This window comes from Emydura macquarii, unplaced genomic scaffold, assembly GCF_026122565.2.
Source record: "Emydura macquarii macquarii isolate MOO-44397 ecotype Brisbane River unplaced genomic scaffold, CSIRO-AGI_Emac_v2 contig_1353, whole genome shotgun sequence".
Taxonomy (NCBI): Eukaryota; Metazoa; Chordata; order Testudines; family Chelidae; genus Emydura; species Emydura macquarii.
This window is the reverse complement of record NW_027131490.1, coordinates 2,301,702-2,326,849: the sequence shown is the minus strand read 5'-3', so window position 1 is coordinate 2,326,849 and position 25,148 is coordinate 2,301,702. Positions and strand designations below refer to the sequence as shown.

The 25,148-nt window shown below is 38.3% G+C and overlaps 2 protein-coding genes across 5 annotated transcripts in view; one reads left to right on the top strand and one right to left on the bottom strand.

Annotated features, from left to right (window-relative positions):
* Positions 1-2,319, top strand: part of TMEM156 (transmembrane protein 156) — a 28,463-nt gene extending 26,144 nt beyond the window's left edge. The window contains 1 exon segment of the mRNA XM_067551561.1: positions 1,083-2,319. The gene's annotated coding sequence lies outside the window, so the exon portion shown is untranslated.
* The window catches only part of FAM114A1 (family with sequence similarity 114 member A1), a 50,057-nt gene continuing 25,796 nt past the window's right edge, over positions 888-25,148 (bottom strand). The window contains exons 9-15 of one of the 4 annotated variants that reach the window (XM_067551557.1): positions 22,641-22,726; positions 20,968-21,147; positions 19,527-19,666; positions 18,137-18,209; positions 15,419-15,472; positions 1,336-1,403; positions 888-946 (exon numbers count right to left, since the gene is read on the bottom strand). In XM_067551557.1, the coding sequence (XP_067407658.1) occupies positions 907-946; positions 1,336-1,403; positions 15,419-15,472; positions 18,137-18,209; positions 19,527-19,666; positions 20,968-21,147; positions 22,641-22,726 (641 nt within the window). In that variant the 3' untranslated portion in view covers positions 888-906. Of the gene's footprint in view, positions 947-1,335; positions 1,404-9,768; positions 12,948-15,418; positions 15,473-18,136; positions 18,210-19,526; positions 19,667-20,967; positions 21,148-22,640; positions 22,727-25,148 lie in introns of those variants that run through there. The other 3 variants (XM_067551558.1, XM_067551559.1, XM_067551560.1) reach the window with 3 other exon arrangements.

The following is a 25,148-nucleotide window of genomic DNA, read 5'->3' as shown; positions in this document are numbered from 1 at the left end:
TAACAAAAGCTCCTATGGGATAATGTGAATGAGAAATAATGTCAGGGAGACAGATGCTCTAGCTGGGAGCCCAGCCAGGTTAACTGCCAGAATGGGAGGCAGACCGCCTTTTGCTTTGTCACACAAGGTGAGAATATGAGAGACAGAATTTTTGACCCTCCTTCTTGACCGTCATGCAAATGTCTCAAAACTAACGATGGGCTTGATTTAGCTCTGGACATTTTCAGAGCTTGGTGTTGTCAGATATGGGGTTCTCCTTTACCTCATTAGCAAAAAGATCTAGCTATCAGGTCTGGATCATTTTCTGCAGCCCAGCTTCCCAAAGTCTGGCAGTGTGACCTTGCTCATTGAATATTAGACGGACTTTCTTTCATTTGCGAATGAGGAAATGCCTGCCCTCATTTAATTATTGACAAGCCTGTTCCTTGGCATGCTGGTACACTAGATGAGGGTGGGATTTAATTCCTTCTTCAATCTTCCACTTGTTTGCTGCTCTTTTCCTCTCACTAGTTGATTTGGTCCCATTTTGCTATCATTTCCTCTTTCAAAAGGGTGTCGCAGGTTATACTCACTTATCTCCAGTAGGCACCTATTAATTCTCAAAAATATCCCCAGAATCCTCTGCACCAGCTGCAGTGATGCATCAAGGAACTGCCTTGGCAGTCAACATAAAGGATTCTGGTATTCACCTGAGTCATAAAAAAAACACAACTGAGCAGACACCTAGAAATCTTTTTTTAAATTTGGATGGGGGAAATATTCATACGCAGAATCTCTATAGTCAGGACAGAGCAGTTAGGGACTGGCTGCTGGTGGATAGTGATCACAGAACCATCAGGCCATCAGAATTCTCTGGTTATTGATTTTGCTTCTGTCTGAAGCACGTCCTCCATTTTGATTTTTTCATTAGAATTTTTTTTTCTTTTGTAATAAAAAGGAAAATTCCCTACAAGGAAGTTAGAAGAAAACTTACATTTATGAAATACTTTACCACGTGATTCACTAAACAAAGTAAAGTAAATAAGAAATGGCTCTCCTTTTTCTCCCACACCCTTTTTATCTGGTATTTTCTTCAATTTCAGGCATTCATGAAATATAATTGATATCCCACGAAAGAAGCCATCTTCATTTCCAATATATCCTTCATGGCTGCATTATCCACATTTTAACCCTGAGAATGCCAGGAGCTTCAGTTAACAGGATTTTTTAGTAATCATAACCACTTGGTTTTAAAATATGAACAATGGCTAAACTGATATAGTGTTGTAGTATCAACCTCAGTGGGAGACTATAAATTTCATATCTATTTTGGGTTCATTCAGGATTTATACTTACTCATAAAATTGAGAGATTATCCTTGCTGTAATTTCTTTCCAGCTGAGAAGAAACTCATTTTGTAGTCTCTATGTGATAAAAATCAGACTGTTTTAAATGGAAAAAAATGTATATTTTGATGCAACATGGACGTTAATTTGTGTAATGTATAGATCACAATGATCCTTAAAAGGTGTGGTCTCTGGCTGCTGACGAAGAAGCAGAAAGGGTCACATCAGTGGCTAAATCTTGAAGTTTAATGTGAACACAATGGAAATTTTGTAGTGAAGTCAATGAGAGTTTTGCAAGCACAAAAACTGCAGGATCTTAATGGGTTAAGGGAAAAATATTGATAAATACTGCAGATTTGGCTTCAAACTACAAAACCAATTTTTTTTAAACAACTCATTAGCAGCACTAAATGGATTTGGTACTGCTTGATAAATTGCAATCCTATTTTTGTACTAGCTTAGGTCATTAGTATTCAGACTCATTATCTCCTGAAACTTTTCCTTACTTTCCATTTATTACTGTTCCTCTGAGTGTAGTGGAGCTGTTTGGGCTGAGCAAGGTCCCAAACTCATTCTGTGCTTACACATTATTTGTGGGTACAATTTAGCCATAAATTACAAGCAAGAGACAGAAATTGCAGAGCCAGGGCTTCAAACTCCCTTGTGCTAAATCCATCAGGATGAACAGATTGTAAACTGCCCATTGCAAATATGATATACAGCAATTTAGCATCATGTTAATACTTCATAACCTCCATCTCTTACATTTTATATGGTTCTTCCCTCCAGAAGCTTTCTGAAATTGCTTTTCTAGTCATTATACTGTACCAAGCAGTTCAGATTTAATAGGAACAGTTGTGAACATTAGTTTTTGAATGGCTGAGCCAATATGAAAAATTTTATATCTAGATGGATAAACTTGAAATATTTATTTCTACTGTTTGTATCATTGTATTACAAAAATACAGGAAAAAATCTAGAGTTTTTGAGTCTTTGTGGGTTGATATGTTTAGTTGTAATAACGTTAAATTATTTAGAAATGGCTTCTTAAATATAGTATATAAAATAAACCTTTGCCTCAATTTGTTTTGGTTTTCTTTATTGAAAATGGGTAACTTACAGATGGAAGAGTGATGTTTAGCTCATCTTAAATCAATGACAGATTGGTAATGCTTTTCTAGTGAAGATTTAAATGCTTCAAGGTATGGCACTTTCACTGTTTTCTTTAGGAGACTACTCAGTAATCTTACTGTCAGGAATTTTTTCTTCATATAAGCCTATTTTTTCCATAATTTAATTCCATTACTTTTGCTTATACCCAATTATACCATCCTATACAATTCCTCCTCCTCCCTCCTTGGATGCCCATGGGCTAAACTATAATTTATGTAGATATTTGATTTCCTCGTCAATTCATCCATACCTTTTTATTGCTCTCCTCCAAATTGTCTGTATCTTTCTAATACTGAAGTGCTCATACTTGATCACATTATTGCAGGTGTGCTATCACCTGGCTTGTGATGAGGATGACTATTACCATCTTCCTCTGTGATGCCTCTGTGTAGGCATCTCAAAATCCATATCACATTGCAAATGCATATATAATATACAGGCTACTGTTATCTCTTTGTGTTGGGAATTCCTTTAAAAACACCAATATCAAACAGAAACTGAGAAGATCTAGTAACTTTCTATCGCAGGACTTCATCTCCCAGTGACTGAAATTTACCTATTTTACATCCTGGCATGTGAAAATTCCTCTTTCATGTGTGCCAAACTATAGGCAAGGACACCAGTGGAAGAATGGAGAGGCAGCAGGTTATCAGACGCAGCAAAAAATAACAAGAAAATAATGCAATTCTCTCAGAGCACACATGACATATTCTTAAGGAAGTGCAACGAAGGAGTGTGTGCAGGGATGTGCACAAGTTTGTTCAATCTGCTCTTCTTGATGGGAGGTACCTCCTGCCCAAGAGGTTCCTGCTCCTTTCACTTTTTCATCTTCATATTTAAAAATAACAGTTGGCTCTATTGCTGTTGGTCTGAGCACCAATGCTTTAGTCATCAAGGGGAAGTCACATGTGATCTCTTGAAAATAGGTAGGACCAGCTCTGTTTAGAGCTGTGCAAATAGCAGGTTTTTCAGTTCACTGGATGAACTGAAAAACTGGGAAAAAATTGTTTTGGGTTGATTTGAAATGAAATTTTTTGAAATTTTCAGCAAACTGAAAAAGTTGGGGGGAAAAATGTTTCAGATGAATGAAACATTTCATTCAAACTGAAATGAAATGATTCATTTTGTTTGACTATTTTACCCTTTTAAAATTAAAACAAAAATGAACCAGAAGTAAAATCTGAAAGGAAAAGTCATTTCCAGTTGAAAAATCCAAACATTTTTATATTTTCAAATTTTTGTTTTTGACCAAAACAGTTCAGTGATCAACATGCATTCTCAGCATGTTTCAGTCAACCTGAATCTGCATGTTTTGGTGGAAAAAAAGTTTTGCTTGAAAAATTTTGTCCAGCTCTACTTTTAATGTAACAGCCAATTTCTGAGTGCTAATGCTTCCTAAGCTACCCTTTGCATATGAGTTGTTGAAGAACAGGATCCAAAGAGATCTGAAGCACCCTGAGTAGAGTTGTGTGTTGACATGCTCAAAAATGAGATTGAGATGTCTCCACAAATGTTTAAAAATTCTAACTGAATTACACAGTGCCTTACTCTTTGGTGCTGGAGTTCAGCTCCACAGTTAGATTCCTTTTGTTGACCTCATCTTGACAGAAAAAGAGGAATTGATCACAGAACTAAAAATTAATGGTAGCTTAGGTACAAATGATGATGACTGGATCACATTTATAGTGTGCAACAGTCACACACACACACACACACACACACACACACACACACGGTGCTTTAAAAGGGCCACCTTCAAAAAGCTGAAAACAATTATGAGCCAAATCAGCTGGGAGAAAGAATTTAATCAGAAAAATGTGAACGGTAATTGGGAATTAGTTATGAACACTTTACTAAATGCCCTAAAAGCCACAATTGAGGAAGAAGACTATATTGCTTTAAAAAAAATGACCTGGCTTAGAGGGGACAGGAAGGCAGTTATAAAAAAATGTAACAAATGTAATAAAGAGGAAGCTGACAGTAATGAATATAAATCAGAAGCTAGGAACGATAGAAAATTGATAAGAAATGTAAATGGATACAAGGAGAAATCTATAGCCAGAAGAGTTAAGAACAATAAGGTGTCTTTAAAGTATATTAGGAACAAAAAGTTTCTTAACTATGGTATTGGTCCATTACTAGATGGCTATGGGAGAATTATCAACAATGCAGGAAAAGACAGAAGTGTCCAATAAATATTTCTGTTCTGTATCTGGGAAAAAATAGATGTAGTTTCATCATATGATAACAGTGTCCATTCCACTAGTATTTCAGGAGGATGTTAAACAGCAGCTACTAAAGGTAGACATTTTTAAACCAGAAGGCCCAGACAGCATGTATCCAAATGTTTTTAAAAAGCTGGCTGAGGAACTCACTGGATCATTAATGCTGATTTTCAATAAATCTTGGAAGACTAAAGAAGGTCCGGAATATGGGAAGAAAGTATATGTTGTGCTAATATTTAAAAGGGTTAAGCAGGATGACCCTGGTATTTATAGGCCTATCAGTGTGACATCAATCCCCGGCAAGATAATGGAACTGATATGGGACTCTGTTAATAAAGAATTAAAGGAAGCCAATCAATATCAGTATATGCAAAATTGCCTATCAAAATAACTGTCAAATTAACTGGATATTTATATATATATTTTAAATGAGATTACAAGTTTGGTTGATAAAGGTAATAATATTGACGTAAAAAACTTAGGCTTTTGTAAGTTGTTTTACTGGTACCACACAACATTTTCATTAAAAAAAAACTAGAATGATATAAAATTAACATGGCATTGTAACGGGGTTTACCAGGCCTTTTGAGGACCCCTGCTGGAGGTCTTGTGGTCCTACCACACCCTGCCCCAGAAAAGGATGGGGAAGGTGGGTCTTCCAGGCCAGTCTAGAAAAACTACAGAGAAGCAGCCAATCAGAGCACAGCAGGCTCAGTTAAAAGGAGCTGCAGGGCATGAGCAGGTCAGTTCCTGGCTGATAGGGGAGAGGAACTCTTCAGGCAAGGAGGTATGGGAGAGACCCTGCTCAAACAGGGAACAATCAGAGGGAACCCAATGGCTGTAACCTCTGAGGTAATGGGTGAACGTGATGGGACCATTGGGCAGCAGCAGCAGCAACTAGTATGGAAAGCAGTATGTGGCTGCTGTTTATAGTCCCTGGGTTGGGACCTGGAGTAGTGGGTGGGCCTGGGTCCTGCCATTGGGGAAGTGGCCTAAGCCCAGAGGAGTGGATAAGGCTCTTTTAGAAGCCCAAGCAAAGAGCTGGAATTTAATGGGCTCAAGGATGGGGCTGAGGACCCTGGGAAGGGCACAGATTGTCTGATGAATGCTTTGTTAAGCACCCACTGTAAAGGGACTAACCTTAGGAAGTGAGCTGGCTGGAGAGCTGGGATGACAGAGAACCACTGAGGACAAAGAATCTCCAAGGAGAAAGCCCTGGGAGCAGTGTGCTCTCTAAAAGGGCAGGGATGGATGTAAAGCTAGTCTGGAAGGGGATGAGAACTGAGTCCAGAGACAGGGCTGCTGATACCAACAAGGGTACAGCGATAGTCCTTGTTGGACCTTTGTTATCCTGGAAAGGGTTCATCCATTTTAGATGATGTGTGAGTTAGCTGGAGGACTGAGCCACTGAAGACCCATCTGATGAGGGTACGAACCCACTGAGGATGCCAGGAGAGAAGAGGGCAGGATTTCACCCGGCTGAGGAGGTGCTCATGAGAGGTAAGTGCATCCTGTCACAGACACACAATAAATGGATCAAAATCGGGCTGACAGGTCTCCTAATTCCCCATTTACAAATATATTATCACTAAACAGGTTTTTTTCTAGTGGGGTCCCATAGGGATCGATTTTTGGCCCTGTGCCTTTTAACCAATTTTATCAATGGCCTGGCAGAAAACATAAAATCATCTGTGATAAAGTTTGCAGACGATGCACACTGGAGGAGTGGTAAATAAAAAAGAGGACAGGTCATTGATACAGAGCAATTTGGACCGCTTGGCAAGCTGGGCACAAGCAAACTATGTGTGTGTTAATATGGCTAAATGTAAAGATATATGTGTAGGAATAAAGGTGGTAGGCCATACTTACATGATGGAGGACTGTATCCTGGGAAGCAGAGACCCTGAAAGATTTTGTGGTCATGATGGATAATTGGCTGAACATGAGCTTCCAGTATGGCTGAAAGGGCTCATGTGATCATGGTATGCATAAATAGGGGACTCTCAAGTAATAGTAGAGAGGTTATTTTACCTCTGTATTTGGCATTGGTGTGACTGCTGGTGGAATACTGTGTCCAGTTCTGGTGTCAACAATTCAAGAAGGATGTTGATAAATTGGAGAGGAGTCAGAGAAGAGCCATGAGAAGGGTTAAAGGATTAGAAAACCTGCCTTCTAGTGATAGATTTAAGGAGCTCAATATATTTAACTGAACAAAGAGAAAGTGAAGGGGTAACTTGATTAGTCTGTAAATACTTACATGGAAAACAAATATTTGATAATGGGCTCTTCAGTCTAGCAGAGAAAAGTATAGAATGCTCCAATGGCTGGAAGTCGAAACTAGACACATTCAGATTGGAAATAAAGTGTACATTTTTAACAGTGAGGATAATTAACCATTTGAACAATTTACCAAGGGTTGTGGTAGATTCTTTATCACAGGCAATTTTAAAATCAAGATTAGATGTTTTTCTAAAAGAGATGCGCTAGGAATTATTTTGGGAAAGTTCTATGGTCTGTGTTATGCAGGAGGTCAGACTAGATGATCACAATGATCCCTTCTGGCCTGGGAGTCTATGAACACTTTGCAGTCAAATGCACCTTCAGCCCATTGTGCACATGAGAAAGAACTGTCATTTATTTGGGAGTAGTGTCCTCATGCTTTTCTTTTTCAACAGCAGCAGCTTTCATTCATAGTTACAATTAGCCCTTGTTAAGGTTTCTTTACAGTTTATGCACTTTACTATGGGAATAGTCTCCTTAAGTTCATGGGGGGATGGGGATGACAATTGAAAACCAGAATAAATAGAGCTCAACTCCAATGCAGAATCTTCTCAAAAGATGGTAATGGGACATGATCCTAAGGAGATCGAAGTGGGAAAACTCCTCTATTGCTGAGATTTTTAGCAGATCTGCCCTTGGGCGCAGAGGGTTGGAGGTTAAATATGATAGGGTAAGACAGCACTGCAGATCAAGTTTGATCAGTTCCTTGAAAGTAACTGATAGGTTTGATTTCTTTGAATGTTCTGACCTTTGCCTCATTTTCTTCAAACTCATGCTTGATTTTTGTTTTTCATCAGAAAGACTGTGTCTCAGATCCTGCTGGAACTAATTAGATGTCGTCTCCATTATTTTGAACAATGTTGTTAAGCGCTTTAAAAAAAAAAGTCTCCTCTGGTACTGTCATCAAAAAAAAAATCTACCCTTTGCCACAGATCACGTCCTTTTTTCCTTCCTTCCCCACCCCTGGTCTTGTGAATACAGCTGAAATTATGGTTAGCTATTTTCATTTTAATTCCACATTTACACACAATCATCATCAACATCAATTATAGCAATATTATTGATTAGATATATTGAGTCAGCTATCAAAATAATGCAAATACCTCGGTCCTATGATAAGAATGTTATTTTAATGCTCATTCTCAGTAACAGTTTGATTTTTAGGTAAAAGGAATATATTTGTTTAAAGTCCAGAGGGCTTTCCAGTCAGATTGCAAACATTTCTAAGTAGGTCAGATTAATTGACAGTGTCACTTTAAGCCTTGCTCTGGAGATGGCTTTAAAAAGATCTCAGAAAAGTCCTTACCCAGGCTTTCCATTCCTTTGAGACCAATAGAAAAGACAGGGTTGTCGTTTTGAATTAAAAATAGAATGTCTAATAGATACTACTGCTAGTGAGTAACTGTTCATGTGATTAAAAAGTGCTTCTGTGAGTCAGGCAAAGGTAAAAGTTCTCTGTGTCAAACAGGACTCTTTTACCTTTCAGACTCATTAAAGTTGTTATGAAGTCTGACCTGCTGATGACACTGGCATTAATAGAACATCTAAAATGCTGTTGGCTGCAATCATTTATTACAAGTAAAAACGAAAGAGGTATGTTTTACAATTTAGAAAAAGATAATCAGTGGATAATCTCAGAGACTTCAAAAAAATGAAGGAGGCAGTTCCTTTGTTCAGTTGTCTTAAGCAGTGAATGCTGTAGTGTAGGAGTGAGTCATGAAGCAGAGCCATTCATAATTGAACAGCAAATAGCAGCAACAAATAAATTATACCTTTCTTTTTTCCATTTTGGAAAAAAAATTGCAAATACTTTTGATACAGACATACAAAGAATGCCCTGTCAACTAGTTTGAAACCCAATCAAAATTGAGTTGGAAGTAAACTTCAATCACCTGAAATTGTTGGAATTATCTGCAGGTTTGCAAATGTGCAGATATTCCAGCTCAACACTTTTTCAATCCAATACGTGTAAAAGCCTCTCATCCTGAAGCCTTCATCTCTGGATAGTAAAAGTGTGCATAAAAGTGAACCATTACTCAACTAAATATCATGTTCTACAACATGAAAAACTCGTATACCCATGAGTATAAGTGACTTTCAGATACAAGATATTTTTTTAATTAAATATTTAGGGTTTAGTAGTTTAAGATGCCAGAAACACACACACAGAATATTGGCCTTAAAGATTAAGGCAATAAAAGTAAGTACAGTCTTCCAAAAACTTTGAGCCAGTTCTACTTTTAGTTGCACATGTCTAATTTTCATTAAAGAAATGCCCCTCATTTCAAAGGTAAATCATAGGTCTTGTCCACCTTCTGCTTCTATCTGTTCAGCTAGCCCACTCTGTCAGTAGATTATTGTTCCCTATGTTATATTTTTGAGTGCTTTGTTTTAGTTCAATGTGTCATATGATGGGTTTTCCATTAGTTTGAACCTTACTGATAGAAGACAGTGTTGACTGCTTCTGTTTCACAAAGAATACAGACCACCATAGGCAAAACATTCTGATGTTGGTAAATCCAATATTTGTTTGAGGTTAAATCATGTCATTTAGTACGTTACTATTGAGATATTTACATAAAGTTCATTTTAAGAATGTTTTGTTCAGCTATTTATATGATAAAATGACTGTATCTTTATATGTATACTCTGCCCAGCATATTTCCTTCCCTAAAATCCAGTGAAGCAGTACTTAGGTCTTAAGAGGAAGTTTCCTTGTGCAGATTTTACTAGGAATTTCATATATGGTTTTCTTTTTTTGAAAAAAAAATCTTTTCTCTTAAGGGCAAAGCTCTGAGGCACTACATGCGTAATTTAAGCAATACAGTTAAACTTGTTCTAAGGACCACCTCAAATAAACAATCCCTTGTCTTAAACCTCAACAGCTCCTTACAGTATTCCCCAAAGTTTCCTATACAATTTTGTTCAATCTTTAGTTAAAAAGAACATTTTTATTAGACAATCAATTTTCGCTGTTCCCTTCAGTGTTTCTTTGTCAAGTTTAACTATATGTATCTTGCTCTGGATGCCAGAGGAAAACTTAGACACTTGCCCAATTTTAAATCCAAAAAGATTAAACTCAGCATAGGGGTAAAATGAAACTGCCATAACTGTTCCTTATAAATGATTTATTTGGCAGCAGTATCACATTTACATGTATCTGATGCACAATTCTGATATGTTTGGTTTGGACTGTGAGGCTTTTTCCAACTATAATTAATGGTCAGACTAATTTAAAGTCAATAACATATAAGATGTAATAACTGATAAATAAATACACTTTACTTTCTGTGATACTCTCCCTTTAAAATGTAAACAGGATTTGAATCATGCATTATATACTGGTTTGACAACACTGTGATTAAACAAAAACATTGCTTTAAACAATGAGGTACCTGTAACAGGGCACTAGGCCTTGCACCCATGAGCACATCCCAGTGCACCCACTGTGGACTTGTGCCCTTTAAAACTGGGAGTTGTAGGTGCACGGCACGTGATTAGGAGCAAACATGTGACCTGATTTAAGGAAACCTAGTTTAAAGCTTCTTCTCTCTGGGACAGGGGAGCAAAAAGGTGACCCAGGTTCTAAGAAACACTAGTGTGGGTCTCTGTAGTAGCTAGGCATGGCTATCAAAGGGAAAGGGTGTGTCCTCACCCTTCCCAACTGGTGGAGGCTGGGGAAACTTTGGGCAGTTAATACCTAATATTTTGAATGTATTTGCTTTTGTTTTTGAACTAGTATTTGAAAATAAAACAAGCCTTGAGAAAAGATGGCTGTTGGGAGCTTTATTCTACCTTCCTAGCCAGTAAGTTTGTCCACCAGTTTACAGTATTTTTTCTCTACTTTCCCAAGTGTCCCTCTTTGTTTCATGTTGAGCTATTTATTTCAAGATGGTGTAAGTAATAATAAATGTCAGGTTTAGCTTTCCAAGTTTAGCTGCCTATGGTGGTGGTTGTTGGGTGTGTGTTAAATACACTTGCTCTCCCCCACTACCAGGAGAATGGATAATTCGCTCTGAGCAAGTTTAACCCTTCCCTCCCCCCACTTTTTGCAACTGACTTTGAAGACTGTAACCTCCCCACTTTGCCAATAAGGGGAAGAATTCCTTAAATATGTTACACTCCTGCATAGCAGAATAGAAATTGTGCATAATAAACCACAGAGCCACGTAATGAGCATCTTACATCTAAATGATGAAATATTAAACATAGTCACTACACAGGTGACAGCAGAATATGGACCTCATTATGTAAGGCAGAGACACAGACCTGGTTTCTGTCATCTGTTACGTAGGCTCCCTACAATTACCATGCCTACGCAGATAATACATGGCTTCTCATTTCTAACAAATACATTTATGTATCATTTCCTAGTATTCTATTCTGATTATTTTTATGATGTGTGAAACACTGCTTCAATGGTTAGACATAGTGAGATATCAGCTACAATTTTACGCTATTTAAATAGAGCCCATAACAAGATGACAAATTTCAGTGTAGCCTCAGGAGAACAGGGTATTTAAATAATTGAAGATTTCTACTGTCATGAGGTAATAATTTTAACCTGGGTAAAATAAATTTGCAGCTTTCAGCTTCAGAGTTTATTAAGCCCAAGATATGGATATCACCAAGTATAACACTAGAACTCTTAAATTACTATTGTTATACTGAAATGTGCTTTACACCCTCTCAAGTTAGCTCTTCGCAGAGAATTTCCCTTCCATGCGCCCACAAGTATGGCTGCTTCAACTTTTGACCTCCTGACCCTGTCACTCCATGCAGCTCAATCTTCTCATAGCTCCTTCTCCTTCTTTTTGACCCTTATAGAAAAATTTAGTTCCAATTCCTCCCTAGCAGTAATCCCCTTTTAGAAAAAAGTATTGTATTTTAAATCCAGATTTAAGTGAAATGATAGAGTGAGGAGAAGGCTGAGAAGCTGAGGCAATCTGTTGGTTATGAGCACATGGATAGGGAGTTCCAAGGGCAATTGCCAACCAAAGTGAAGGGATTTGCTTAATTACTGTGGTTGGGAAATAACTATATGATTACTGTGTAAATCGCATACTCTGACCTATGTTTTTCAGCCAATGAGAGTGAAGGGACTGGCATAAATACAATAAGTATACAATTATGGGTCAGCACATGTCCAGTTTTGCCTGTGCTCTAACTGGCTCAGACAATTTCATTTCAGTATAATGTTTGATATGCATATTTTCCATAGTTTTAATTAGCTGAAGTTTGCTTAATGTTGTACAACTCTTTGAACACAAAGTGCTGCATGAATGCTAAGGATTACTATCAGACTATCATTGAAGAAATAATATTGGAATGCTCAGAACAGAGTTCATTTGCTCAAGCTAACTTGAGAGTTAACAAAGGTTAAATACAGAAACTAGCTTTCAAAATTAAACATTTAAAACTGAGAATTAAAATTAGGAATTTTGAAATGGTGCATCTGGACTAAAATGTTTTAAAAACCATTGTTTTGAAATTTGCTTCACACATCATTGTTTAGAATAGAAAAGGTCAACATTAATAACTTGCTTCATATTTAAGTAAATACTAATTTCAATAAACACTTATTCAGTTTAAATTAAAGTGAAGAATATACAATTACTTGAAAAGAAATAACCTATTCTAGTAACTATATCTAGTTAAAGAACTTCTAATTGATTTTTCTCAAATGTTTTTCAGTACTGCATGTGCAAAACTGCTTTTAGTGTCCTCAAAAGGCCCCTCAGTGGCCAAACATATTTTGTGCTATCTTGTCAAATTGCAAACATTAAAGAGATTAGGTTTGTGGTTTCTTTTAAACACTGTGATGACAACTGCTGGGAAACTGTCACTGTTGTGCTTTCAAACAATTGGTCTGGATATATGAAATCTGAAGAACTGGAAGCAATAGCTGGAAAGCATCCTGAATATAAGTAGTGCTGTTGCAGCCCTAATGAGAGAAAAATGTGATTCAGTAACATATTTGTCTTATATCTCAGTTACTCTATCCATATTCAGTCTGATTCATACTACATCAGCATCACAAATTCATGTGAGATTTTAGAAGCTCTGTGCAAGTACACTGAAAATCACAGTAACATACTCAGCCATAGTGAGTCAGACCAATGCTCCATTTAGCCACTATCCTGTATCCTATAGTGGGCAGTGCAAGATGCTTCAGAGTCAATGAACTGAAAAGGGAAATTATCCAATGACCCATCCATCTCTTGTCCTCCAGTCCCAGCTTCTGGCAGTTGAAGGTTTAGGGACACCCAGAGCATGAGTTGCATCCCTGACCATCTTGGTAATAGCCATTGATGAACTTAAATTCACAGAAGATATCATATTCTTTTTTGAACACAGTTATACTTTTGGGTTTCACAACATACCCTGGTAATGAGTTTGACTTTGTGCATTGGGTGAAGAAATACTTCCTTGTGTTTGTGTTAAACCTGCTGCCTATTAATTTCGAGTGACATTTTGTATTATATGAAGGGGTAAATAATACTTTCCTATTCACTTTCTTCATAGCATTCATGATTTTATAGACCTCTTTCAGTCCCCTTTTACCTGTCTCTTTTCTCAGATGAACACACCCAGTCTTCTTAATCACTCCTCTTATGGAAGTTGTTTCGTACTCCTAATAATTTTTGTTGCCCTTCTCTGTACCTTTTCCAATTCTAATATATCTCTTTTGAGATGGGTTGACCAGAATTGCACGCAATATTCAAGATGATATATCATGGATTTATATAGTGGGATTATGATATCTTCTGTTTTATCATCTATCCTTTTCCTATTGGTCCCTAACATTCTGTTAGCTTTTCTGACTGCTGCTACTGCACATCGAGTGGATGTTTTTCAGAGAACTATCCACAATAATTCCAAGATCTCTTTCTTGAGAGGTAGGAGCTAATTTAGACACTATCATTTTGTATGTATAACTGGGACTGTGTTTTCCAATGTGCATTACTTTGCACTTAGCAAATGAAATTCAGTGTTGATATCTTGTTGGCAAGTCACCCAGTTTTGTGAGATCCCTTTGTAACTCTTTGCAGTCAGGTTTGGACTTAACTATCTTAATTTTGGATCGTCTGCAAATTTTGCCACCACACTGTTCATTCCCCTTTCCAGATCATTAATGAATATGTTGAACAGCAGAGGTACAAGTATAGATCCTTGGGGGACCCTGCTATTTACCTCTCTCCATTGTGAAATGTAAAACGTGTCAAATCAGATACCAGCAACTTTACTCTCTACGTAACAGTAAGAGGAAATATATATAAAAAATTACTTTATCTTAAAAGCTTTACAATAGTGTTTTTAAATGTATTGCTCATTTAATACAAAATAATCTATTTGCTACTGAATAGTCAGATAATAGCTCTTTTCTCTTTTTTAATTGGGTCCCAAGTATTAGGTTAAAGCTAAATAGTAACAATGTGCATTCTGTACTGTATGGATTTTTATGTTTAAAGAGAATGTGTGGCTAGTTGGCAGAGCAAAAGAGTGGGTGCCACAGATATATTAAACTTTAATCCCATCTGAGCCAATCACTCTCTGTTGATATTACTGTCTCTTGAACTGCTCATGTCTTAGTCAACGTGAGTGTAAAACTGAGTAAAAATCAGGGACTTATTGAGCATTCTTGGTTAAACTAGAGCTGAGTGAAAACGAGAAAAAATATTCATGAACATTTTGATGACTTCAACAGACTTGGTTTGACCAAGATTGCTCTTCTTTTTATGCACTTGAGAACATTTGTACAAGTGCAATTTAGTGTGGTTGTGTACGTATGTGTGTGTGAAAACAGATTTTTGGGATCAAAGGCAAGATTAATTTAATCACAAAATAAAACTTGATTTAGATCATTGCAGTTTTTAAAGATTAGGTCAACCAACGAGGGAAGAGAAACACTACTATGACTTAAGTACTCTCGCAGCTCAAACTGTGAATGTTGAAACCTGGAAGGAACAATCACAGTAAACTGTGCAAGCTAACCATAGGCTGAAATTATTTGTGCACATAAAACATTTGTCAAGTAATCTCAAATAATGCATTGAATTAATAATCCTAGTCTGTTCATAGGTAATATCTGAACAGGAAAAAGACTAAATTTACTGAATTGCACATTGTGAATTGTTCACCCAGCTTTGGTCTATACATTACAACCCACAGTAAGAAAAGCTCACTTCTATCAGAGTTTTCTTACGAATCCTGACAAAACTTAGTATAACACTTCTCATCCAGCATTTGGGGATGACTGTTGAACACAGAATGGTGCTGTTTATGAGTTGGCACAGAATTACAATGACATTACCATTACATTTTTAAGGTTCTTTATAGGGATATAAATGGGTTTCTTCATTTCCAGGTGAGTTTGTCAAAGTTCTTCCTAGTGTGAAGAAACTGAAATCTTACCTCTACTAGTACACTATTGACCATTGGGTTAAGAATCTCTGCCTTCTTGTTGCTCTGTAAAAAGGCAAATATTGACAAGATATAATGCCAAGGCTAAACACAGATATTTAACAGTAATATATTTGTTAGTAATGAATCAGTTCTGAGCGCTGGCTGTATGAATTCTGAGACGGCGTTGGCTCAGCTTGATTCTATTTGATAAAAACAAGGCTTTCAAGGAAATGAACATGTTAAAGACCATTTTAATACTATAGCATACTACTTTTGATAACATTTCACACTAACCTGTCTATAAGTCTTTATTTGCCTTGTACTGGTATCACAGTGTAAAAAGATGGGCTCATTGTTTTATCTACTTCTTTGGCTATGTCAAGTGCCATGGAGTTTGAGGCCATCTGTAAGAATACAGGACTGGCCAGTGGAAAGCATTTTTTTTTTAAATGGTAGATGTTGTTAGCTCCTCTTCTCTCTCTGAACTTTGCCTTGTCATCACATGATGACAGCAGAGATTTACAGAAAGAATTGCTTTCTTCTAACACTGAACAGGGAACTTTTATTAGAACAAAGAAAACACAGTATTGTTTCACTTCACTGTAGAGCTTCTGCTTAGAACTTTCTTCAGCCCCCATTCTGGATAAATATCTTCACACCTTGCAAGTAGTTTAAGCACTAAGTGTGTTTATGATGAGGTAACTAGTGTCTTTTAAAAGAACAGGAAGGGGAGAAGTGGTGGGAGTTTGGAGGGAGATGGAAGAACAAAAGAAAGTGTGGGGGGAGGGAAGAAAGGGAACAAGGGTAGAAAGAGAAATAGCAGAACAGTAGCTTTATTGTCTGGAACTAGAAAATCCATTCCATAGCCCCTTGTTTAGCTAATCACCAATAAACCTCTGAAACATAAAGAAAGCGGTGTCAATTAAACGCTATTGATTGTAAGAATCAATGGTAAGTGCAAGCAGTAGGAAAGAAATCTAGAGTGATAAACAAAGGAGATATTTCCTAGTTCTGAATAATTGCTGACTTTTAGGAACAAGGCCACAATTACATTATAATGACTAAATGCCTGAATTATATAGCACTGCTGTAGTGATGCTGTTATGATGATGAGCTCTTCCATTCTAAACCACTATCTCAGAGGCCTATGGGGTTCCCAGAAAATTACCTTTTGTCCAGAATCAATCCAGCTGGGTATCTGAGTTAGCCAAATATGTGTAAAATTGGGTTGGTCAACTCTGTGCGCATTATAATATTATCATGTTAGATGCATGTAATTTGGATTCTGTATTACTGCATGTAGTAAGGGCTGGATTGTGTTTACAGAGCACAGCCCTGTGATGGGAGAAGTGTAAAGATGCACTGTCCATAGGTGGGGGGAGCTCAAGGAGGGACTGGATTCTCTGTGACACCATTTTTCGCTGAGCTCCCACCCATGCAGGAAGGTGCACTACCTGTACAGTCCTGCTGGATGATGCTTCCTGCTTTCCCTAATGCCGATGTTGAGAGGGGACCTAGCATCATCTCTGGTCCCTCTGGTGTAATGTGCACTCCTGAAGGCACATATGGATAGGACAGTGATTCTTCTGTACCAAGCACAGGGTCTGAGGCTGTCCCCTGCATGGAACATACTGGGGCCGGGGGAGCTTCCTGTGCCCACCTTCTCACACATGCCCCTGCACAAATGCCAGTGACATCTGGCCCTGAATTCTGTGTGTTCCTGTAATGTAAAACCCTCCTGCAATGCCATACACCAAGTGGCAGAAATAAAGTTGCTGTGAGATCCTTGACTCTGAATATCCTGAGTTGGGTTTTTATTTCATGGTCAATTTTTTTCTGTGTGCATACGTTTATCAAAATTGCTGCACAAGAGATATGCTAAAACATGCTTAGAAAAGGCAGAAATAGACAGATTGCTTCCAGTTATTGTAGATGAATGCAAATTATTCAAAATAAAACAATCCATTAAATTATATTCGCTTTTAAATAACTTCGAAGACATATCCAGTGATGCCCTGGAGTAGCTTGCAGGAGTCTTGTCTTAAAATTCTAATCACCAACAGACCTGGGGAAACTTTTGTGTCTTTGATAAGAGTTCATCCTCTCTGGCTAATCCCTGCCAGAGATGGCTTCACAAAACTGTTTCTGAACAACAACTTTTTCCCTGTTGAACAGTGCCAGATCACTCAGTTGCCAGGTAAATTCAGAAATATTTTGTGGTGGAGTTTATCGCCTCTGCTCCCCTCACTCCCATAAAGGTCTTCACTCTTCTCCCATTTCACGTTATACAACCTGGGTAATACTATCAATATCCTCTGTACATTTTTCAGGAACAAAATATAAACATTCCCAGCCAGAGCACTTAATGGAAGCTTGTTTTACAAGTAGATTACCTTGCTATAGTGACAGAATGATTTTGTTTAAACAAAAAAAAAACAAAACCAAAAGAATAGATTCTGTCCAGGAACTGTGTGGATCCAGTGGCTACAAAACCAGTCTAAGGAAGGCTGTGCACACCACGGGATCTAGCAATAGCGGTGGATCTGTTGAAAGGTGTGTTCTGTGTTCTGGATCTGGCTGGCGTTGGAGACGACTCCAGCCCGCCCTACTCTTGTGCTTGTCTCACACAAAGCCAGTTTTCACAGGGGATAAAAGTTTTCTCTTAAAGAAATGTGTTTGTGTTTATACAAACAAACAAACAATAAAAAGGAAATGCTCTCATCTTACCCCGGCTGCAGTTAAAGAATCAGAAAACTTCTTAGATAAAGACAACACTTCATTGCACATGGCACTTGTTAAGCTGGTTTAAAAAAAAAAAAAAAAAGAGACAAATGTTAAAAATATACTCCTGTTTCATCTCAGAAGTCAAAAAATAGACATCTTAGAAGTCAGAAATTTCTACAGACAATCCTGTTTCTAGTCAATTAAATTTTATCTCAAAGTGTCCTTGGGGGATTTTGCTCAACTGCTAAGTAAAAGCATGATAGAGGCTTTATACTTTTCCTTTGAAAAATCCATCGCTGGCTACAGCTGGAGACAGGATACCAGACTAGATCAAACATTGATCTGTTTTGATAAGGCAGGGTTGGTGTGTGAGTGTGTGCACATGTGTGGTTTTTTCAAACCCTAGACCATTTAGCCTAATTATTGCTTTACATAAGGCTATACCAACCCAATGACTAAAAATACCAGTGGAAATAAATACTCCTGCCCCCAGCTAGAATGACTGTAATGAGGTGTTATTTCCCCTCCAAAGCAGTGGAGTGTATTAATAGAAGAAGCATTGTCTAGTGGTTAAAACACGGGCTTGTGAATAAGGAGATCTGGTTCTATTTCCAGCTCTGTCACTGATTTGCTGTGTAACCCTAGCTCATCTGGGGCTCACTCCTGGAAGGGGCAGAACATTCTGGCTCTAATCCAGCAGACAATTGAAGCATGTATTGAATTTTAAATAAAAGTACCCCCACTGACTTTAATGGGATTATTCACATGCTTAAAATTAAGCATGTGTTTAAGTCCTTTGCTAGATCAGGACCAGAATGCTCACCACCTTGTGGGGTCACGTGCTTAGGGAGTTTTTGTACTGCCTTCAGTGGGCTTTGGATTTGCTCCTTAGGTCCCAGTTTTGAGGCTGGGATTCTTGAAGTTAAGTGCCCACACCTGTGTGTTGGCAAAGAGTTGGTGATGAACATGGCATAATTACTTAGAAATACAGATAGATTTTTGTATCTTTTTGGAGAGTACAAAGGATGAGACTCTATTATGGACTGCAAAAACAAATTACGTGCATGTTGGTGTACTATCTTTGGTAGTGCTGGTGAAAAGTGCATCTAAAATGGATGTGCACATTTTATCACTAATATAGCAACAAAATGTCATCAACTCATGCATCTGTTGTGTTTTCGTAAAATGTATATGATGTGCATGTCAACAAATCACAGGCAGCATGTGATTTGAATGCTTTTGAAAATCAAGTGGCAGGAGCTCTAAAATCAGTCTTGTTTGTTGATCCATAGTGTGTAATGGTGTCTGCAAAAACTCTAGGGTCAATAAAACTGTACAAGTGTTAAGCAAGCTCATAGTGATGACAAAAATAAGAAATAAAAAATATATTCACTTTGTCATAACTTTTGCTTGGTCTTGGGCGGTCTTTTCCACTTCTTGCCCATGAAGAATTAACTCTGCTACTTTATGAAGCTGTTCGATACAACGAGCTGTTACCTCAGCAAGGCTTTCAATAGACAGCATGTAGACTTCCTTAAATGAAACAAGAAAGAAACAGTAACATCATAATTTTTATAGACTTAAAAAAAAGAGGCTTTGTAACATAGGATAGAGTGCAAATTGGGAGATATCCCTGCATACACAGCCAAGGAGTATCAGCTGTTACCCATCCTTGAGGAAAAGGAGTAATCTACAGATGGTAATGTAAGGAGCTCATGCTTGCACATCTCCAAGAAGGGAAAAAGCAAAACTGCCATTCGTTTCAATGGGAGCAGGGTCGAGCCTTAGGAATTCCTATGGTGAAGTTTTTGGTTCTGGTCCTGATAAGATGCTGAAATCGAGCCCTTAACTCTCATGGAATTTACATTGACTTATTACTGGGAGTTGAGAGGATCAGGCCATTCCCAAAGCACATTTCCATAGTGAAAATGAATTATACTCCAGATAAAGAATTCATTTACTAGCAACAAAATGACTATACATAAAATTCTTTCTAATCGCAACTCTCAGAAGTTTGGCAGTATCTGAAAATCTGCAATAACATCATAATCTACAATATACATAGCACAACTCTGTTTGCTACATTTTAAAGTCTTTGAATTTTTTTAAAAGGAAACATAATGGATTTTTTATTAGAGATCAGTAAAAAAAACAACACAACTGAACACTGTCATAACTTAAATTCAGAAATTCAACCACAGTTAACTATATCAACAGAAGGCAATAGCACCAGTGGATATATTTAGCCATAAGGAAGACCTTTTGTAAAAAAAAAAAAAAAAAAAAAAAGTCTTAACCTTTTGGTTTGATTAGTAAATAATATTGCTACTTTGTCCATCTGTGATTTTAAATATCCATGAGTTTAAATATAAGTTGATCTTTTTTTTTTATTTACTGGCATCTATAGAAAGAGCCACTGCCAAATGTTGAGACATGAGTTTAAATATGGGACATCACTATAGAAAAAACACCAGAGGATTTTCCCATCTCCTTGAATTGAATCTTTTGTGTAAAAGGTATATTTGGGGCTTTAATTTAAAAAAAAATTTAATTGGCAGAGGGCCTGATCCTGTTGATATTTATTCATTGGAATAATCTAACAGTGAAAATTACTTATATAAGTAAGGTTGCAGAAATAGGCTGATAGCTAATGATTACCATCTCTCTCTCTTTTTTTTTTTATAAAGATAAATAACTTCTCCCTCTGGAGTTATTAAAAAAAAACCCAGCACAACACAACACATAAGGATGAAGCAGCAATGCAGGTTTTGGCTGGATTCTCTAAATAGAGATTGACTTTGTTTATGAAACTTCTCCTTCAAGGACTACTTTACCTCCACAGATTTGTTTTTCTTCACTTCTGTTTTATCATCATCACCATCATCATCTCTTCCTCCTCCTTGTTCAGTCTTTTGTTCATCCTCTTTGTTAATTTTTTCCTCTGGCTTCTCTTCCAAGTCTAGTGATGTGGAGAAGTTGGTTTCTTCCAGCCAGTCATGAGCTTTTTTCCTAGCCTGCCAAACAACCCCCACAAAAGAAACCCCTTATTGTTCAACTGTGGAAGATCAAATAATGTTGCCGAGACACATGTTAACAATACATTTCTTTACTTAGTTTTATTGTTCCACTCAAACTTCTTATTTACATCAGGCATGTGGATGGTGTTTAAAGAAGTGTATGTTTCAAGTAAAAAATCACTGCATATAGACAGAAAATCTTTCTATCTCCTGAAGCATTGCTCACCTAGCGCCATATATGGAACTATATTATACTGCCCTTAATCTGCATGAAGAGTTGTCATTAAGACAACCGAAACATCAGCTTTATGCAGGATGTATCAAAGGAATAAAACCAAAAAGAAATCTAAGATCTGAGTGGAAAAGTGAAGCAGATTTTTTATCAAGAAAGGAAAAAAATAAGCAAATTCTCTGAATAAACTAAAGTAAATCCAAAATTAAGAAAGGAAATTAGAAAGAAAACAATTGGATTTTGAACTGCTTTGTACCAAGCAGGTAACTGGATCAAAGTGGAAACAGCATCAGTGATGTCTTTCCAGCCAACTAGTGTGGGATTTATCACTTATTTTTTTAAACCCAAGTCTAATTAGAAGTGACAACATTTTGTTTCAAGTTTAGAATGTTTGAAGTATTTCCCCCAGAAAAATGAACATGACCAATGCTAAATTTAGTTCTGAAGCAGAACTTTGTCACTGGCCAGTAAAGGTATATCTACACCACAGCTAAAAACCCATGGCTGGCCCATGCCAGCTGACTCAGGCATGGGTTAAAGAGCTGTTTAATTGCAGTGTAGATGTTTAGGCTTGGGTTGGAGCCAGGGCTCTAGGACCTTGCGAGGTGGGAAGGTCCCAGAGCTCAGGCTGCAGCCCAAGTCTGAACGTCTACACTGGAATTAAGCAGTGCCTTAGCCTCACCCCAAGTCAGCTGGAATGGGCCAGCCATAGGTTTTTAAGTGTGGTGTAGAAGTACCCTATAGCTACATCTACAAAGGCCATGGGAGTAAGCCTTGCAACCTGGATCGACAGACTCAGGCTCGTGGGACTTGCACTAGTGCTTTCAAAACAGCGAGGTAGCTGCAACTTCAAAGTGCTGTCTACACAGCGTTTTTTAGAGTGCTAGCCCAGCCCCCTGTCGACTTGCTGCAGGCTATATAGACAGATCATAATAGGCCAAACCAAATCCCCAGATGTGAAAATCCCTATTCATCTACTAAAGCTTTCCCCACTTTGAGATTTCTTAGTGTGGCCCATTGTTCTACTTGTCAGTGAGAGAGCAGCCAGCTAGCTAGCTAGCCCGCCCCTCCCTCCCCCCCGGTTCTGGTCTGACTCACCTAATCTCTTCTGCTCCGTCTACTTAACATCTCTGTTCCATCCACCCTTTGCTTTCTGATCCGCCACCCTAGACACTGCTCTACATCAAATTTTAGAGCAGTGCCCACTAGTTCTTCATTATACCAGGGAGTGGAGACAGGTTCTGTAACTTGCACCAACCTTATTAAGTTTGTCAGGAGTGGCAGCAACGTGCAATTCAAACAGCAACTCAGTAAGCATGCTAACAAACTCTTCTCCCATGTCTGCTGCAAAAGGAAATAAGATGATTTCTGTGACAGTTTTGTTATCGTAGCAACCAAAATCAATTCAGAAAGATCATATGCCCACACACTTCAAGCACTATAGAACCTTCATTGGTTAGGCCAACAAAATGATGGAATAAAGAATGGAGACATGCACAAAGGAAAAAAGGGAGAAGGCAGAGGCAAGAACTACACGTATATTTTAAAGAACAGGTTAGACAAACACATGTAAGGGATGATCTAGGTATACGTGGTCCTGCCTCAGCATGGGAGGATGGATTAGATGACCTCTTGAAGTCCCTTTCACCCCTTCATTTCTATGATTCTGTATAAGTTACAGGTCGTGGCTTAACTCCCCAGAATTGCAGTGGGTCAACAGAACACATGCAACCCCCAACAGATATGAGAGAATATACATTATAAGAGAGCTGGATATAACCAGAGAACATATTGTAAAGAGCGTTTCCTGCTTATTCATAGATTCCAAGGACAGGAGGGATCATTGTGATCATCTAGTCTGATCTCCTGTATAACTCAGGTCACAGAACTTCCCCAGAATAATTCTTTTCACTCTCTGGGACTACAGCTAAAGAGGGTCATTCCCTTTATATGGTTTAGTCTAAAAGGGCAGAACTTTCTCTCATTATAGCATGTTTGCTATAGATCCCCTGTGCTTCAACTCCATCTACAGATTACTTTGTCTGCCTGTGACAGCTCACACTGCACTGTCATCTCCCCAGGGCCTATTCTGTTGTTTCTGTGAGGTTTCCCAAGATGCATAATTTTTACTATCTTTTAGTTTATCTTTGGCTTCACAGATAATGCATTCCAAGAGGACAATTTCTGCCATGCAATCCTGCCATTTTATCTATCTAATCTCCTAAATTATCTTAGTTTGGTTCTGTTCAGTTACACCTACCTACAGTGTGTTTGGAATCCCTATTAGCACCTTTCTGGAGAAATATGCCTAAACACAGCTCTGTTAGAAACAGCTCTCTTGCTGTGACCATGCCCCAGATAAGGCCCCCAACAAAGCCTGACCAAGCTAGAAAAGCACATCAAGAGATGTTTTGTCTCCACTTCTGTCGGTTCATTTACTATCTAGGGTTATATTTTTCCATCCTTACCCTAAATCCTCAAAATCGAATTTAATGGGACTTAAGCAGTATTGTGCTAACCCCCTGCACAGGGTGATTTCCCCCCTAGCCCGCATTGAGAAGTAACATACCGTACTCAGCAATTAGTTTGATGGATTTTGATGGGATGATTTACAAAATAAGGTACTACTTAGCATGAGTAAAGATGGCAGAATCTGGCCCTCACATCATAATCCAGTGGTTCCCAATCTTTTTGGCTTGAGGGCCACAGATTTGATTTTTACAACCTTGAAGAGCCACCAGTCTCCGCCAGCAGCCCCTCACCCCACTGCAGCCAGACGGAAGGAGTTCAGCAAGGAGGCTGTCTCCTTGCTGATGTCCTGTCCCTCTGGCTGCAGCAGGGTAACTGCACGTGTCCTGTAGCCCCGTGCACTCCACCTGGGTCCCTAGGCAGTGGCTCCCTCCTGCAGCCAAGGGGATGGGAGATCAGTGCTCCCCTCCCTCTGGCTCCAGCAGGGACCCCAGTGCCTATGGAGCCAGGTGGACCACTTTACCGAGCTCCCTGCTACAGCCAGGGAGAGAGGAGCACTGATCTCCCATCCCCTTGGCTGCAGCAAGGAGCCTGCACTGATCTTGTAGCCCCGTGGCAATGTGCTCTGCCTGGTCCTTAGGCAGCGGCTCCCTTCTGCAGCCAGCGGGAGTGGAGTGGCAGGCCACTTTGAAAGACCCCGCAGGCCATGGGTTGGGAACCACTGTTATAATCTCTTTGAGGCAGGGATCCAACTCTACATGTAAAGAACCACACACATCTCTTGTGCCATATAAGTAAATATGAATAATTGATAACACCAGCTCTTTAACTGACCTGGCCTGCAGATTGAACTATCCTGTCACGCTTAGAGGTGGTCCGACCAGGTCAACGTTGAGATTAGTTTAGGCTCAAACAAAATATATATGCCAAAAAAAAAAAAAAAAAAAATACAAATCCAATTAAGAGAGCCAAAAAATTGCCCCTATGGCTAAACAGCAGAGTAAAAGAGACAATTAGAGGTGAAAAAGCATCCTTTAAAAATTGCAAATCAAATCCTAGTGAGGAAAATAGAAAGAAGCATAAACTCTGGCAAGTCAAGTGTAAAAGTATAATTAGGCAGGCCAAGAAAGAACTTGAGGAACAACTAGCTAAAGACAGAAAAACTAACAGCAAAATGTTTTTTTTAGTACATCAGAAGCAGGAAACCTGTCAAACAATCAGTTGTGCTACTAAGTGATTGAGTTGCTAAAAGAGCACTCAAGGAAGACAAGGCTGACATGGAGAAGCTAAATAAATT